Source organism: Salmo salar, chromosome 29, assembly GCF_965601325.2.
Source record: "Salmo salar chromosome 29, fSalSal1, whole genome shotgun sequence".
Taxonomy (NCBI): Eukaryota; Metazoa; Chordata; class Actinopteri; order Salmoniformes; family Salmonidae; genus Salmo; species Salmo salar.
Window position 1 is genome coordinate 15,055,947 of NC_138319.1, and position 17,035 is coordinate 15,072,981.

The window sequence follows — 17,035 nt, forward strand, 5'->3', positions numbered from 1 at the left end:
TATTGAATAGGGATGGGGGTTTGAAATAATTTGATTATTCGAACAGTATCATGAATTTGTCAGATATCCAAAATATATATATATATTTTTAACATAGCTACGTTTTTAACCTGAGCACTGCGGCGCGAGGGAGAGATGCTGGAGCTCTATTGAACCCTGGACACTTGCCGCATTCAGACCCGTCTCTATTGCTGCAGCTGCAGAGGGCAGTGTGTGTAGCGAGCAGACAGAGGGTGAGAGACGCAAAAGCAACTCGGCAACAGCCAAGACTAGCTAACTTGTAGCAGCCACAATGGTATTCATCATCCCATTTAACAGTGCCCGTCTTGACTGGAGTATTTTTATTTAACCTTCATTTAACTAGGCAAGTCAGTTAATAAATTATTATTTACAATGACGGCCTACTTGTAAAGCTCCCCTGGCCAAACCCTCCCTTAACCCGGACAACACTGGGCCAATTTTGCGCCGCCCTATGGGACTCCAGATCACGGCCAGTTGTGATACAGCCCGGTAGTGACGCCTCTAGCACTGCAATGCAGTGCCTTAGACCGCTGCGCCCCTCGGGAGTAGCCCAGAGAAGCTAGACAGCTATAGCAAGCTAGGCTAATTGAGGACACATGCTGCACTTTCTCCCCAACCTCATTCAGATAAAACAGCCCACCTGTTGGCTGCTCGTTGTATCCTGCTCCTTCTCATTTCACTAACTTTTAATTCCGTAATTTCATTCCACGTTGCATTGCATTAGTGAGCTCACTCCATTTGCTACACATTGAGCATCTTTGCCGCTTTTATTAGCCACCAAACACGCTACACACGAAGGCTACCACTTTCCATGTCTGTAGCTTGTGAGGTGTTGAAACAGTGTTGCTTTTATGCATTTTGTTTTGTTGCTTTTTGGGCTATTGCTCGGTCCGCATGCTACGTGTTGCTTGTCCTATGTTGCTCTGCATTTGCTCACTGCTCATTGTTTATCTGTATTGTTATTGATTTAAATAAAACCGGCACTTTTACTGCAACGTTGATTAATGTGCACCGTCCCTGTAAAAATAAAACTGTTTGGCTACTGGTCTTTCCATGGGGCGCACCGTGCACGTCATAAAAACTACATTGAAAAGTTTGTTTTATTAAATTAATCATTTGAAATGTCATTGTATATCCTTGGATGTAAGAATGATCTTTTAAATGTAATTTAGAAAAAGCCTTTTCATTGTTAAAATAGGCTTATATTGATTGTGGCAAAAATGTATACTCAAGTAACCGAATACCAACATCCATTTAGATAGTCAAATAACCGCGCACATCCCTACTATTGAATAATCAGTCATAAAATTCTGAAATAAAAATGGAAAAAATTAAATGTTAAGCTTGGCGCCTCACCCTCTTTCTTCTTGCTGGTCCCGGTCGGGGTAGAGGTGTGGGGTTTGCTGTCTTTCTGATCCCCTCGCTCCACCGTGTAGCGACTCTCGTCCTGGCAGAAGCCCTTCTCGATGCTGTCGAACAGCCAGTGCAGAGACACACAGAAGACGTTCCACTTCTGAGCACACTCATACTTCTGACCTGCAGGCAGAGACAAAGAGAGGGATCAGTGAAAGTGACGGAAACTGGGTGGCAGTAAGAGAGCCTCAGGAACTCTACGACCTAAAGCGGTTAATATATGAAAGGACATCAGAAGGACAGGGCTGAAGCATGTAGACTGTCCTTGTGATTATGAAGGAAAATATATGTGTGGCTGAAGCTGTATTTATCCCTGCTTAATGTCTTTGTATTTGTGATAGATGTGTGCTGAACTGATTCTGAACCTAAGTTGTACAATAAAAGGTATGGTAAGTTCGACCTACCCGAGGGCTCGCTGACGATGAGGTGGGTGCACTCGTTCATCTTGAGCTGTCCGGTGTAGCTGGCCCCGTGCAGCTGGCAGAGCCTCTGCACCTTCTTACGCTCCACCGTGGAGAGGCCTGTGACACAGACGGTGCAGCCACGGAGCACAGGGCACAAGTAGTCCTCTATGGGCAGGTCAGTGTATCTGAACAGGCTGAGGGGAAGAGAGAGACCAGGACAGGGAGATGAGTAGATCGGTTTAAAGCTGCAATATGTAACTTTGAGTGACCCCACCAAATTCAGATGGAAACGCGGGTTATAGATCTGTCATTTTCAGTGAAAGCAAGTCTAAGAAGCAGTAGGTGTGTTCTTGTGTGCCATTTCTATGCTTTCTGTTCTTAAGATTCGTTTTTGCGTCTTTTACTTTCAGTTTTGTACACAAGCTTCAATCAGCTGAAAATACAATATTTTTGGTTACCAAAAATATATTTCACAGCGGTTTAGATGGTAATGCATTGCTTGTTCTACACTATGCATTGCTCGTTTTGTCACAAACTGAAATTAGGTAAACTATTAAAATTTTAGCATGCAGGAAATGGCAGAGTGATTTCTGAATATTGCACCTTAAATTTATGTCAGTCAAATACAAGTGCAGCTACATGGAGCATCTAGTAAATACGATGAGATGGCGGTGCTGAAGAGGGCGCGCGTCTTGCCGGTCCCTGCTCGACTTCACTGTTTTTTTTTTATGGACATCTTTACGTTAATTATTATTTTGTTTGCTCAGAATGATCGCGCAATAATGTCCTACGACTGAAACACTTCTGGATCATGATTCTGAAGCTACACACTTCTCTCAGCCTACTAGACCTGGAATACTACATTCACTCCTTCGTTCCACACAGCGGGCTTACTGGTTGCTGCTGACCAAGATGACTGAAGGCAACGAAAGAGGAAATGGGGACTCCAAGCTAGGCTGAATAGACGGGCTACACGGCCTCCTCTTCCTAGTATCCTGATGGCTAATGTCCAATCCCTGGGATCAAACTCAAGACTGTAGTGACGCCGTCTATTCAGCCTAGCTTGGAGTCCCCATTTCCTCCTTCGTTGCCTTCAGTCATCTTGGTCAGCAGCAACCAGTAAGCCCGCTGTGTGTGGAACGAAGGAGTGAATGTAGTATTCCAGGTCTAGGAGGCTGAGAGAAGTGTGTAGCTTCAGAATCATGATCCAGAAGTGTTTCGAGACACCAACACTGCGATGCAGTGCCTTAGACCGCTATGCCACTGGAAGGCCGTCGCTGGCAATTTTAACCAAGCACGCTAAAACAAATTTTCTCCAAAATATCACCAACATATATCCTGCCACACAATAGGAAACAATGTGCTGTACCATGTATATACAAACATCTGTGACGAATACAAAGCCATCACCCGCCCCCACTTAGGCCAATCGGATCACGTCTCTCTGTTCTTACTCCCAGTGTACAAGCAGCAACTCAAGAGAGAGCCACCAATACAGAGAATAGTAAGGCGCTGAATAGAGGAGGCAGACTTAATGCTGCAGGACTGTTTTGAGAACCGATTGAAATATGTTAAAAGATACATCCACTAAGGACTCATCCATCAACATTGAGGAATATAAAATCGGCAGTCACAGGCTTCATTAGGAAATGTGTTGATGATGTACCCACAATAACAATCCGGACATACCCCAATCAAAAGTCCTGGATGAACGGAGATATCCGTACCATGCTGAGAGCCCGTACTGCAGCATTCAATGTCAGCAGAATGAACCCTGGTGACGCGTATAAGGCAAGAGATCCGCAAATCCATTAGGGACGCAAAAATACAATACAGACTCAAACTTGAATTGATGTTCGACAACCCAGACTCGCGACGCATGTGGCAAGGACTACAGACAATCACAGACTACAAAGACAAATCCAGGTGTGTGTGGTGTCCGCCGAAGCCGCCGACCCAGATGAGCTTAACACATTCCATTGCTGCTTCGAGGCAGACAATACCGAGCCATCCAAGAAGGCTCTCGCTGTTCCGGACGACCAAGTGCTTTCTCTGAGGCTGATGTGAGGAAAACTCTCAAAAGAGTGAATACTCAAAGTCGCCGGCCCAGATGGCATCCCTGGCCACGTCTTCAGAGTTTGTGCTGACCAGTTGGCGGGTGTGTTCTCTGACATCTTCAACCTGTCCCTGTGCCAGGCTGTAGTCCCCACCTGCTTCTAGGAGACTACCATTGTCCCAGAGCCCAAGAAAAACAATGTGACATGCCCAAATGACTATCGCCCTGTCTCACTCACCCCAGTCATCATGAAGTGCTTTGAGAGGTTGGTAATGGCTCACATCAAGGCCAGGAACACAGGACCCACTCCAATTTTGCCTACCGCTCCACGGAAGATGCCATTTCCATAGCTATTCACACAGCCGTAACACATCTGGACAAGAGGAATACCTACAGTTCAGCATTCAACACCGTTGTTCCCACGAAGCTCGACATCAAGCTCAGAGTCCGGGGTCCGGACACCACCCTCTGCAACTGGGTCCTGGACTTCCTGGCAGGCAGACCACAGGCTGTGAGGATTGGCAACAACACCTCCTCCAAACTGACTCAACACAGGGGCCCCCTGTGTTGTACAGCAGAGGACTGAGGACACTTCCCGTTCACCCACGACTGGCTGGCTTTGCACGACACCAGGGTTGGGCAGACGGTATCGGAGCATGACGTCTGATAGAAACTGTCTCTGAACCGGTTTGTATCTAGAAGCCATCCGACTGCTGAACACTTGAACTGACCACCTGCACCTTAGCACGCACAACTGCTGCTACCGGATTCTTATTATGATCTCTAAATACTGCCCAATTAAAAGAATTACAACCCAATCCCCCAAAACACGTAAATATTGCACCTTCCTGTATTATATGCATGCTAAAAACAGTTATTCTACACTGAAGGAAAATATAAAATGAACAATTCAAGTTACAGCTCAAGGAAATCAATCAACTGAAAAATGAATTAGAGCCTAATCTACAGATTTCAGATGACAATTTTATTTTTATTTTTTTTAAAGTAGGGGCGTGGATCAGAAAACCAGTCAGTATCTGGTGTGACCACCATTTGCCTCCTGCAGCGCGACATCTCCTTCGTATTGAGTTAATCAGGCAGTTGATTGTGGCCTGTGGAATGTTGTCCCACTCGTCTTCAATGGCTGTGCGAAGTTGCTAGATTTTGGCGGAAACTGGAACACCCCGTCGTACACGTCAATCCAGAGGATGACATTTCTAGTGAATATACTACATTTCTGGTGAGTATACAGGCCATGGAAGAACTGGGACATTATCAGTTTCCAGGAATTATGCACAGATTCTTGCGACATGGAGCCGTACATCATGCTTAACCATGAGGTGATGCTGACCAATGAATGGCACGACAATGGGCCTCAAGATCTTGTCATGGAATCGCAGTACATTCAAATTGCCATCAATAAAATGCAGTTGTCTTCGTTGTCCATAGCTTATGCCTGCCCATACCTATAACCCCACCCCCAACATAAGGAACTCTGTTCACAACGTTGACATCAGCAAACAGCTCACCCATGACGCTGCCATACACACTATCTGCCATCTGCCCGGTACAGTTCAAACCCGGGATTCATTTGTGAAGATCATACTGTGCCAGTGGCCATCGAAGGTGAGCATTTGCCAACTGAAGTCTGTTATGACGCCGAACTGCAGTCAGGTCAAGGCCCTGGTGTGGACGGCGAGCACGCAGGTCAGCTTCCCTGAGGCACTTTGACAGTTTTTGAAGAAAGTCTTTGGTTGTGCAAACCCAGTTTCATCAGCTTTCCGGGTGTCTTGTCTCAGACGATCCCTCAGATGAAGAATATGGATGTGGAGGTCCTGGGCTGGTGTGGTTACACGTGGTCTGCGGTTGTGAGGCCGGTTGGACTGTTGGAGCTGTTGCCAAATTCTCAAAAACAACATTGGAGCCGGCTTATGGTAGAGAAATGAACATTAAATTCTCTGGCAACAGCTCTGGTGGACATCCCTGCGGTCAGCATGCAAATCGCACGCTCCCTCAGAACTTGAGACATCTGTAGCATGGTGCTATGTGACGAAACTGCACATTTTAGGCCTTTTATTGTCCCCAGTACAATGATCATGCTGTTTAATCAGCTTCTTGCTATGTCACACTTGTCAAGTGGATGGATTATCTTGGCAAATGAGAAATGGTCACTAACATGGATGTAAACTAATTTGTGCACAAAATGTACAAAAAAATAAGCTTTTTGTCCGTATGGAACATTTCTGGGATCTTTTATTTCAGCCCATGGGACCAACACTTTACATGTTGCGCTTAGGTGTACACTTTTAACATACTTGCTACATCTTTGGTTGATTACAGACATAGCTTTTCATTAATGTCCCTGGCAAAATGAGAAAGGCATAAAAAGCCCTATTACCTGTCCTGTGATTTCTCCCAGCAGGTTTTGACCCAGGTGGGCAGCAAGATGGGCTTCCCCATGCTGGCGGCCACCAGGTACTTCTTGCTGCCCACCTCCCCGGCAACCAGGTGAGTGACAGACACGTTAAGGTCCCGATAGACCCGCCCTCCCATCAGCTGCACCAGATCCATCACGTCAGCCTGGAGGTACAGAGACAGACACACAGTCATGAACAGGCCTGCTACATTGGATGCATAACATTTTCCGGGGCGTGAGATGCTCCCATTCATTTCAATGTAACCTGGACCTAAACAGCACAGCTCCGCAAGAGGCTCGCACTGCTCAGGGTAAAATTACGGTTTGGTTTTATTTTCACCCCCCTTTTCTCCCCAATTTAGGGGTATCCAATTGGTAGTTACAGTCTTGTCTCATCACTGCAACTCACGTACGGACTCGGGAGAGGCGAATTTCGAGAGCCGTGCGTCCTCCGAAACACAACCCAACCAAGCCGCACCGCTTCTTGACACTTAACCCAGAAGCCAGGCGCACTGCTTCTTGACACTTAACCCAAATGCAAGCCGCACCAATGTGTCAGAGGAAACACTGTACATTTGCCGACCGTGTCAGCGTATACTGCGCCCGGCCAAACCCTCCCCGGCCAAACCCTCCCCTAACCCGGACGATGCTGGGCCAATTGTACACCGCCCCATGGGTCTCCCGGTAGCGGCTGTCTGCGACAGAGCCTGGACTCGAAGCCAGAATCTCTAGTGGCACAGCTAGCACTGCAATGCAGTGCCTTGCATCACCCGGGAAGCGGTTCTATTTTCAAGAGCTCCCCTGTAAGGATGTTTATGTGGATGTATTACATAAATTGGCATGAAAAACACTTGCCATCATTGTTGACGAGTCAAGCAGAGTAGAGGGGAAAGCAATGGATTTACCCTAGCCTCTTTGTCCAGACTGGTGCAGGAGATGGTGACATCAGCCATGGCCATGTTGTAGACAGGCTGCTCTGCTCTGGGAACACAGCGCTGCTGCTGCAGGCAGAAGAGCACCACCAGTGGACTCACCACTCGACAGCCCAGCTTTCACAGAGACAAAGGGAGGGAAACAAAGTTTTACACAACTGACAATTTCAGTACACTTCATCGCTGAATGCTGACAGTGTTCTTAACATGTTGTGACTTATGAGGATAAGTAGGGAGAAGCCAGGTTTGGGAATGTGTGCATCTTGAGACAGACCTTTGTGCAGTGGTGGAAGGCTGGAGTGGAAAAGGTACTGAGGACGAATAGAGACTTGTCATTATGGTCCATCTGTAATGCAGTCTCCTCATCAATGTTCTTCAAGTAATTCTCTGACTGGAGAGCCATTATGGCCTGTTTCAGAAAGAATAGGAAGATGATTCATTTCAATAACAAACACTTCAATAACAGAAACCAAAAGCATTACTATTATACTATCAAATGTTAGTGGTTAGTCATGGACACTACAGTAGTGGCACTGGTATCGCAATCAAAGTTGTACTCACCTCATAGGCCTTGACAGCCAGGTCTGTCTTTCGTCCATTGACATCTACAAACTTCACAACGAAGCCATCTCTATCTCCTTTCGACATGGTCAACCTACCATGTGACAGAAGTGCATTAACCCGTTATATGGAATTAGGAACAGTCATATGGCTAACACCGGCTCTTTAATTCATGACATACGTTAGCTAGCTACAGAGAACATAGCTAGCTAGTTGCTAGATGACATGATTAATCAGCTAACGTTAGTTTATTTGACTGCCAGTATCAGTAGTGACTATAGCGTCATCTACATAATTAACGTTAGCTAGCTAACATTAGCTGACAAATAATTATTGTAAGGCAGTCACTTTCTGCTCTGGCCGGGAATGTGCAGAGTGTGTATCTTAAAAGTCTGGGACGTGGGAAGAGTTCAGGGCCCCGTTTAAAAAGGCATATATACCTTCAAGTTTAACGTTAGACAACAATGAACTTAAGCCCTAAGATGTTTTTGGGAAACCGGGCCCTGGTTCACCAATGTTCTTACCTTATTGGTCCGCCAATATATTTGTTCCTTTAGGAAATAACTAGGTTTGTTAAATTATCTAGAACTAGCGAGCAACATTAACAGGTTTAAAAGTAGAGCTCGCAAGGGGCCAAAATCACTGGTGCACGAGCCCCAAATGAAGACGACTGGATGCCTGCTCGAATTGGAACGTCATTCACAGAGCTTGAAGACCATCAAAATAAGAGGTTTAAATCTTAACAATCGTTATCGTCAATTGTATCGATCACTTGTGTACCACAAATAAAAAGAAAACAAATAGTTCAAACATATTAAAGGCGTTGCTATTCGCGCGCGGAAGTCGTAATCAGACGGAAGTGAGGTTGTAGGTTCTCCTAAGAAAATAACGTTTCCTTGAACGTGCGCCCTCTGCTGGCAGGCATATAAATAAACTCTAATTCAACCCTTGCCTGCTGTGTAACTCATTCAGCATGCCACCAACGGCACACCATTAAGATTACATAAACTATGATATGGTCAAATCTGAAGCCCAGTCTACTTAAAATATCAGAAATACTAACAAGTATGGCCTGTAAATTGTGATTAGATGTGTATTGTTAGTATGTGTACTGCAGCTGAAGATTCTGTACCTTTATGGCACAAGAGTATGCTTGTTCTGTCAATATATGTGGTGTTGCTATGCCCCACTTTGGCATAAAGTTTAACATTTCTCTTATCTGACTGTACTTTATATAGTCATTCATTCTTCTCAGTAGTACTGACAACAGAAACACACATTATGAAGAAAACAGTGTGGATTCCCTTTTTATTTCCTAAAATTGTATTTACAAGTGCGACTGATTCTTTTAAAATGTACATTCAATATAGAAAGTTTGTCATATTACATTGAACATTTCACAATTGCACTAGTCTTTCACATATATCTATAATCAGTCAGTATCATTCCTCATGTCTTAGCAGAAGCTCATTTGAATTGGTAAAGACCGTTATTTACCTATAAATATTAGAGTGCTTATTTGCATTCTGGGGAAGGAAAAGAACAAAAAGATTTTGTTGGTGGTGGCAGAAAAGTCAAACTTCAAAGAGAGTGAGCAGAGCAAAGTATGGAGCAGGATCATCATGATTGGAGTAATACAGAAAGGAGGCAACGAACGCACATGTGGCCACTTCAAAAAGGGGCAGACAGGGCAAGACCAGACGTCAGCATCTGTCTCAAGTCCCCGGTGCTGTTCCCTTTAGAGGGGGGGGGGGGGTCCAGAGCAATAATACACCACAGTTCTTTGAGTTCCTCCTTACAACATTTTTCAACCTTTTCCATACGACACTAAAACATACATTATAAAATTAGGAAAGGTTTGACTGGTCCTGTAAACAGGTGAGCGGAGGAGATTAAGTTCATCTTTGTCCAGTGATCACATGTTCAGGCCGGATACACATAAGGTACCCTCCATCAGGACTCGTGGCTGTGATCTGTGAGGGTATGTGCTGCCAGGCAGAGCAGTGAGACCGGGCATGATGGAGAGAGGAAGGAGAAGAGAATGGAGGGAGGTAGGTCCACATTTTCTTCTGTTCGTCTTTCCACCTCACAAAAAAATTAAGATTAAAAAATATATTCATACAAAAGTAAACTATTTGTCTCATTGGAAAAAACAAAGAAGCGGAAAAACAGAAGAAAAAAAAAAAGGTCGACTCGATGACAAGTGTTATCATTCGCTTTAAAACAATCAAACAAAGGTTTACAACGAGTGCTGTTTGGAGGCGGGGAAGAAGAGCGACATTTTAAGGGCAGACATTTTGGAGACAGTCAATGATAGTCTGTGACGGCCCCCTCTCCTTCCTCCCTCTCTCTCTTCCTCCCTCTAGAGAGCTGAGCAGTCTCTCTGCGCTGGAGCCTGTGAGCCACAGGGTAGTGTGGATGCCTGAGCACTTCTCTCTCTCTCTCTCTCCCCCCCCCGTCTGTCAGTCAGTCAAATCAGCCTGAGTCTCCAATGTCATTGTCCACAGGGGGCGGAACGCTGGGCAGCACTGTGGAGCTGGATCCTGCTGTAAGGTAGCCTGCTACACCTGGACCTGCAGGAACCACAGAGAGAGAGAGAGAGAGAGAGAGAGAGAGAGAGAGAGAGAGAGAGAGAGAGCGAGCGGATGACATAAGAGTGAGACATACTTAGGGTGGCAAAATTCCAGTAACTTTTCAAAAATTCCCAGTTGTTTCAGAAATTCAGGTTGGAAGACTCCTAGAATCAGGAGGGAATAAACAGGGAATCTGGAATCCTAAAAGGATTTTTTTGAACCTGAGAATTTTTGGAAAGTTGCCAGAATTTTACAACGCAAGACATACTAAAGGCCACTGCGAATGTTCAAACTGGGTGACTGAGGAGGCATGATGTGGTGAAAGTCACTATCTGATGCAAGTGCTACATCGTGTGATTATGCTACAGGGTTGGTTGTATGGGGAGGTGGTGCTTGAGATGGCATGGAGGTATACGAGTATATGAACTATTGCTACTGAGAGCATCAGCTAGCATATTGCCACTTTACTTTGTTAGGGACACTGTTGGCTTATCAAGGGCAGGGCTGGCCCATTCCTTGTTCAGAGGATTCACCCATTGATTTGTGCTACAGGGACTTCATCCGTACAGTGTTTCAATCCATGTCTGGAGATGGAGATGAGTGGGGGAAAATTGGAAATTGAAAAACTGAAAAGTGGCACAAGATGGAGGGTGACAGGGCCTCCCGAGTGGCACAGTGGTCTAAGGCACTGCATTGCAGTGCTAGCTGTGCCACTAGAGATTCTGGGTTTGAGTCCTGGCTCTGTCGCAGCTGGCCTTGACCGGGAGACCCATGGGGCGGCGCACAATTGGCCCAGCGTCGTCCGGGTTAGGGGAGGGTTTGGCCGGCAGGGATGTCTTTGTCCCATCGCGCACTAGCGACTTCTGGGGCTGGCCTGGCGCAGTGCACGCTGACATGGTCACCAGGTGTACAGTGTTTCCTCCGACACATTCCTCCGGCTTGGTTGGGTTGTGTTTCGGAGGACACACGGCTCTCGACCTTCGCCTCTCCTGAGTCCGTACGGGAGTTGCAGCGATGAGACAAGACTGTAACTACCAATTGGATACCACGAAATTGGAGAGAAAAAAGGGGGTAAAAAAAAAAAAAATATGAAATAATAAAAAATATGGAGGGTGCCATGTCAAAGAGTGGAGGTGAAGGGTGGCATGGGAGCAAGGATAAAGTCTACCTGCGTCAGAGCAAAGAGAGAGGAGGCGCGCTTGGGAGGGCCCTGCACAGGAAACTACAGCCCACTCCGCAGGGGGCTGCTGGCCGCCATGAGAGAGGGGGTGGAAACACCTGAAGAAGGAAATGTGGAGGAAGAGGAGAAAGGGAAGGAAAGCAGGAAGAGAGGAAAAGGAGGGAAGGTACTAAGCACAAAGTGAAGAGGCAGCGGCCACAAAATGCCTCAAGGGAAGCATAGAAGAACGAAGGATTCAGATTGAGCCCGTAGAATGCCCCTTCTAAACTTACCATCTTTGTAGCGCATAACATAATGTGTGTGCAGATTCCATTCCTACCTGTGAGGTACCCTGCGGTCTGGGACTCGGAGATGAATAGGTCGTGTTTCTGGTCTTTGAAGGCACTCCACACAGTGGACCGAGCCAAGATTTCATTCACCTGCAACACAGGACCACTCAGACTGATACACGTGTACACTACCCACAGCGGATAGGATAAGCTCAACTTGAATGTCCTACGGAGAAAAGTCTCTTAGACACAGTACTGCTGTATACAAAATAAACACTGTACACAATACATCTCACACACACACACACACACACACATTTCAACTACAAGCTCAAATACATCAAACAGCTGTGCTCTGTCTCAGTAGACTACAGGTTGTTAAGACAGGGCTCTAGATTGCGACAATTTAGTCGCATTTTGCGACCCTTTGAGTTGGCTGTGCGAGTGACATTTACATTTTTTTATTTTTATTAATTGGTCGCATTGATGCGAGCTGCACATTCGACATGCTCCCCTCACTCCAAAATGTCCATTTCTTTTTTTTTCACGCTACTAAAACCGCGACTTGTTTAAAAACAGTAATGTGCATTACCCTCAAGATTCCTGTGATAAAAGTATCTGCCCTGACTCTGTTTCGCTGGGGCCTGCCGCTGTGATGAACGAGACATTGCGAGTGTAAGCCTCATTGGGTAGTAACCTAGGCTACAACTGCACTGTTTTTTTCCAGGACACTGTATTTACTGTTAGATTAATACATGGCAACCAGCAGCGGGTATTACGTTTCCAGTTAGCGACCTAGCTAACGTGTTTTGAGTTTCCACTTACTCAGGTGGTGAATTAGCGCCAAATAAATTAGCCTGTGATATTTAGTGCACAGAAAGATGTAGTCAAATTCATCTCTATTGAACAAAATATAATTCTGAAAATTAAATACAATTAAATACAATAGCCTAATTGCCAACCCAAAATCCATGACAATCCCTGGATTGGGTTGCACAACAAAATATCTTTAAATCTGCAAAATGCTGCAAAAAAAAATTATAAATAGGTTGTGACCAAATCATGGGCTGGTGCCACCAACTGTAAAAGGTAGTGGCACCATTGTCACCAGGGGAAAATGTTAGTCTGGAGCCCTGTTGATATGTTGGACAATATATTGGACCATATGTTGGATGCCATATTGATTTGACATACAGCCAGCGGTGCCCTACCTGTTCGCCATACTGCAGACTGCGTGTCATGGACTTGAGAGCCTTGACGATCTGAGCCTTGGTGGCCGAGGGGTTGTCTAAGGTCTCCAGCCCGATCCCTTCCAGTAGCCGCAGAAGGTATGGCACCAAATCCACTCGTAGGGCCTGTGTGTGCACGTACAAACACATTAAAACACTAAAATGACATGGAATAACAACGCATATAAAAAGGACAGAACACCATGTCTTTTGCTAAAGGAATTAACAGTAAGAAACGGTGAGAGAAAATGAAACTTAATATCAGAGCGATGGGATGCGTCCCAAATGGCTCTATTCCCTATAACGCACTACTATGGGCCCTGGTGAAAAGTAGTGCACTACATAGGGAAAAGGGTGCCATTTGATATGTAGCCATAACAGAGACGAGGTACCTGAGCCACCAGGTCAGTCTGCTCTCTCTGGAACATGCGGTTGAGCGCCTCGCAGGCCAGTCCTGCCATGTCTGCCCTCATCTTCATCCCGCTCATCAGAGGACCGATGGTCTCCAGAGAGGCCATGGAGCGCACACATTGCTGCACACACACACACACACACACACACACACACACACACAGAAACATGGCATTAGATTTAAAATATATTTCCCACGTGTGACAGAAATAAATATAATACAGATTGTGTCCATGGGAAGACCGTTGACCTCCTTACATTCAGACAGTACTATTGTAGACTCTTATACCACTACACTCGCCAATTATAGCTTGCTAAACTACCTTATGGTAGTCATTTTATCTTGCCAATTAAATGTCATGAATTTATGTTTGTTGTAGCCCTAGACTGTGAACACACCTCGTTGTCCGACAGCACGTGGATGAGGCGGATGGAGCTCTTGGGCACGGCGTTGTTCTTGTGGGTCAGTGCAGCCAGGATGCGAGGCAGGTGGCCCAGGGGAGGGACCTGGTCACACAGCTGGGTCTGTGTGCTGAACAAACACACCGCCGCCGTGGTAACTGTCTCCAGGGCCTCACCCTGTTGGAAACGAGCAGCAAAAAGGTTTATCAAACCAAAATGGAAATACAGGGTATTCTATGAGATGACAAAGAGATATTTTTTGTACTCACATTGGGGTTGTTTTTCTCGTACAGCTCAGTAAGGGTCTCCAGGAGGGACACTAGGAACTCCCTGGGTTTGCGCAGCACCCAGCCTGGCTGAGCGATGAAGATACGCAGGAAGACTCCGCCCACCGCCAGCTCACCCTGCCCCGCCCCATACGCCACCGTGAACTCCTCTGGCAGCTGCGCATACAGTCAACAGCATACCATTAACACGCCATATCATAAACATTAGTACCATGGGCATCCCATGTGATTATTTTGTTGCTTGAGCATTTATCCCCGTTCACTGTAGGCCTACAATGAAATCCACAACATACAGAACAGCATTAGATTGCATGTGGACACACTTACTCTCCAGTTGACATCAGGATTATCCTTTTGCTGTTTGAAGTGCCTGCAGAGGATAAGGGAGTAATATATCGTACAAAAGACACATCAAATATACAGTATAAATGGTGTATTTCATCATTTCACAGCTAAATGTTGTGCTGTTATTATGTCAACACTTTACAGGGCCACGAACAATTTAACAATTTGGGGCCTAACGACCACAAAGCCACAGGGGTGTGTGTGTGTGTGTGTGTGTGTGTGTGTGTGTGTGTGTGTGTGTGTGTGTGTGAGAGAGAAAAAAAAAGTGGTTGCGTACTCGAGCATCATCTCACGGACGGTGGTGGAGACGGTCTCCCGGGAGCCGTCGTTCCAGATGAGCTCGGGGTTCTCGTGCGTCCCCTCGAAGATGTGCACTGCCGCCTCCGCGTTGTCCCGCATGGCGTCCATGAACACGCCCGGCAGGAAACGCATCAGAGTTAGCCGCACCTGAGAGGGAGGGATGAGGGAGAGAGAGCGAGGACAGAAGAGGTGGGACAGAATAAGTGAGGGAGAAAAAAGAAAATACTTCCAAATGGCACCCTAGTTCCTATTTAGTGCACTACTTTTCTCTATTCACTAAATTGGGAATAGGGTGCCATTTGGGGCACAGTACTAAAGTAGTCTCTAGAGGGATAAGTTCTCTCCTTATGATCCTCCACACAGGGATACTGCCTCACCTTGGGCCCCACCAGCTTGTCAGAAGTCATTTTGGAGAAGAGCTCGGCTGTCTGGGAGCGCACCTGGGGGTGGGTGGAGTTACAGAAGAGGTCCAGCAGGTAGATCAACGCACCTGGAGGAGAGGAGGGAGGGAAAGCGGGAAGGTTACCCATGGCAACAGACAATGATATAAGCCCATATACACAACAGAATATAACACGGTATATTCAAGAACAAAAATCGGTATAATACCGACCCTTAGTCATAGCTTCTTTGACTATCTTGGTGTTGGAGGTCAAGGCGTATAAAGTTTCCAGTACAAGCTGCCGGCCTGAAAGGGATACCGAAAATCAGACAGGGGGTTTTTGAATAAAGTGTATATAGCTAGTAGAACGGACTAGTAGACGCAGCAGGTGTTCTGTGGTCTTACTGGAGGGCAGAGAGTGCAGTAGGACCAGTAAGTTGGACAGCACCAGGGACTCGGCGATGTTGGCCACACAGTCCTGGTTGGAGGTGACCGTGTTCACAACCTTAGGGAGGACACACAGACAGGTCTCAGGTCGCAGATTGAAATATACAGCGCATGCATGTGGGCTGATTGAATGGTTGATTTCCCAAAAAAAGATACGGCCCACGGGATATCACACGAAAGCGTTCTATAACAAATTCCGTCGATAATAAAATAAAAACAATGAATATTGTAGTTGTGTTTTACCTCCAGAGCTAGCTGCTGTACCTTCCCAGCCCCGTGAACCCGTAACAAGGAGAACAGCAGCTTGAAATGGCCGATGCACTCCGTCTCCGAACCTGGGGGTCACAAAGAGCCAAGTCAGCAAACCGCAAAGACCAATGAGCACTCGTTCAGTTTGTTCAGGTGAGGAGAAAAGGCCACGGAGACGGTACAAAACACAACTAGGAGGGGGCATATCTTAACTCTTCTAAAACCAAACGTGTGTGCTTGCTTCAGCAATCTTAAAAAGTACTTTTCATGGTAGTGGAAGAAATGGTAGTAGCAGTTTTGACTGCAGTAGCAGTAAGGGTGACTGTAGTAATCACAGAAGTAGGTTGCTGTGTACCTGGGTTGTTCTTGATGACGTTGCGGAGGGCCTCCAGGGCCATCTCGGCCCAGCGGAGCCTCTCGGCATGTTGCTGGGACTCCACCTTGTTGCTCTGGGACATGGCCAGCAGGGTGGTGAGGTACTGGGCCTGGGAGCCCACGTAGTCCAGCAGGCTGGCTGCAAACGCCTTCGGGTACTGGACCATGGAGACATGGTTATAGGCTTATAATAAAGCTTATAACACCTTTTATCTGGCGTTACACACTAAATCTATGGATGGATATAGCCTAGAAATACATCAAATTACTAGCGTTCTATTTAATTATATTATTGTAGCTAAATACCTAGGTATTACCACATAATTACCTGCAGGTTTTCAGATATTACTGTGAGCTGCGTGAAGCAAATGGATTTACCGTGACTCAGTGCTACTTAACGACAGGACTATGACATGACAATGACTACAATGTTGTTAGTAGCGATTTGCTTGAACAGTGGTTGACAGTAACTGGGAGGAGTATGATGCAAGGTCAAACGCTACGCCGAGTGTCGGGGCTCACCTCCAGAGGATAGGCAGGCTGCTCGTTGTAGACCCTGACAAAGATCTCGCCCACGATCAGCTCTTTACCGTGGTCGCTGAACACAAACTCTGATCCAAAGCTCTTATCGTTCTCCCCCTAGGACAGAGAGATAGAGAGACATGACTATACTCACAACACAGGATGCCCAATAATACACAGTCCATTTTCTTTTGTACGGTGCCTAATGAACACGTGCCAGTCCTACAGCGACAACAGACGTCCATGCTGAAACATATGATA

At 46.1% G+C, this 17,035-nt stretch overlaps 2 protein-coding genes across 9 annotated transcripts in view; both read right to left on the minus strand.

Annotated features, from left to right (window-relative positions):
- The window catches only part of topbp1 (DNA topoisomerase II binding protein 1), a 36,482-nt gene extending 27,818 nt beyond the window's left edge, over window positions 1-8,664 (minus strand). The window contains exons 1-7 of the mRNA XM_014180907.3: window positions 8,328-8,664; window positions 7,804-7,897; window positions 7,517-7,651; window positions 7,216-7,359; window positions 6,293-6,474; window positions 1,839-2,032; window positions 1,378-1,557 (exon numbers count right to left, since the gene is read on the minus strand). Of these exons, the coding sequence (XP_014036382.3) occupies window positions 1,378-1,557; window positions 1,839-2,032; window positions 6,293-6,474; window positions 7,216-7,359; window positions 7,517-7,651; window positions 7,804-7,890 (922 nt within the window). The 5' untranslated portion in view covers window positions 7,891-7,897; window positions 8,328-8,664. The remainder of the gene's footprint in view (window positions 1-1,377; window positions 1,558-1,838; window positions 2,033-6,292; window positions 6,475-7,215; window positions 7,360-7,516; window positions 7,652-7,803; window positions 7,898-8,327) is intronic.
- Window positions 8,665-9,094: 430 nt separating this feature from the next.
- LOC106590186 (dnaJ homolog subfamily C member 13) overlaps window positions 9,095-17,035 on the minus strand; it is a 45,408-nt gene continuing 37,467 nt past the window's right edge. For 7 of the 8 annotated variants that reach the window (XM_014180915.3, XM_014180916.3, XM_014180914.3 and 4 more), the window contains 14 exons: window positions 16,775-16,891; window positions 16,233-16,410; window positions 15,872-15,963; window positions 15,587-15,686; window positions 15,413-15,487; window positions 15,177-15,289; window positions 14,777-14,946; window positions 14,482-14,524; window positions 14,137-14,310; window positions 13,865-14,044; window positions 13,447-13,587; window positions 13,037-13,180; window positions 11,876-11,975; window positions 9,095-10,376 (listed from right to left, as the gene is read on the minus strand). In XM_014180915.3, coding sequence (XP_014036390.2) covers window positions 10,279-10,376; window positions 11,876-11,975; window positions 13,037-13,180; window positions 13,447-13,587; window positions 13,865-14,044; window positions 14,137-14,310; window positions 14,482-14,524; window positions 14,777-14,946; window positions 15,177-15,289; window positions 15,413-15,487; window positions 15,587-15,686; window positions 15,872-15,963; window positions 16,233-16,410; window positions 16,775-16,891 — 1,725 coding nt within the window. In that variant the 3' untranslated portion in view covers window positions 9,095-10,278. Of the gene's footprint in view, window positions 10,377-11,544; window positions 11,655-11,875; window positions 11,976-13,036; window positions 13,181-13,446; window positions 13,588-13,864; window positions 14,045-14,136; window positions 14,311-14,481; window positions 14,525-14,776; window positions 14,947-15,176; window positions 15,290-15,412; window positions 15,488-15,586; window positions 15,687-15,871; window positions 15,964-16,232; window positions 16,411-16,774; window positions 16,892-17,035 lie in introns of all 8 variants that reach the window. The other variant, XR_001325015.3, reaches the window with a different exon arrangement.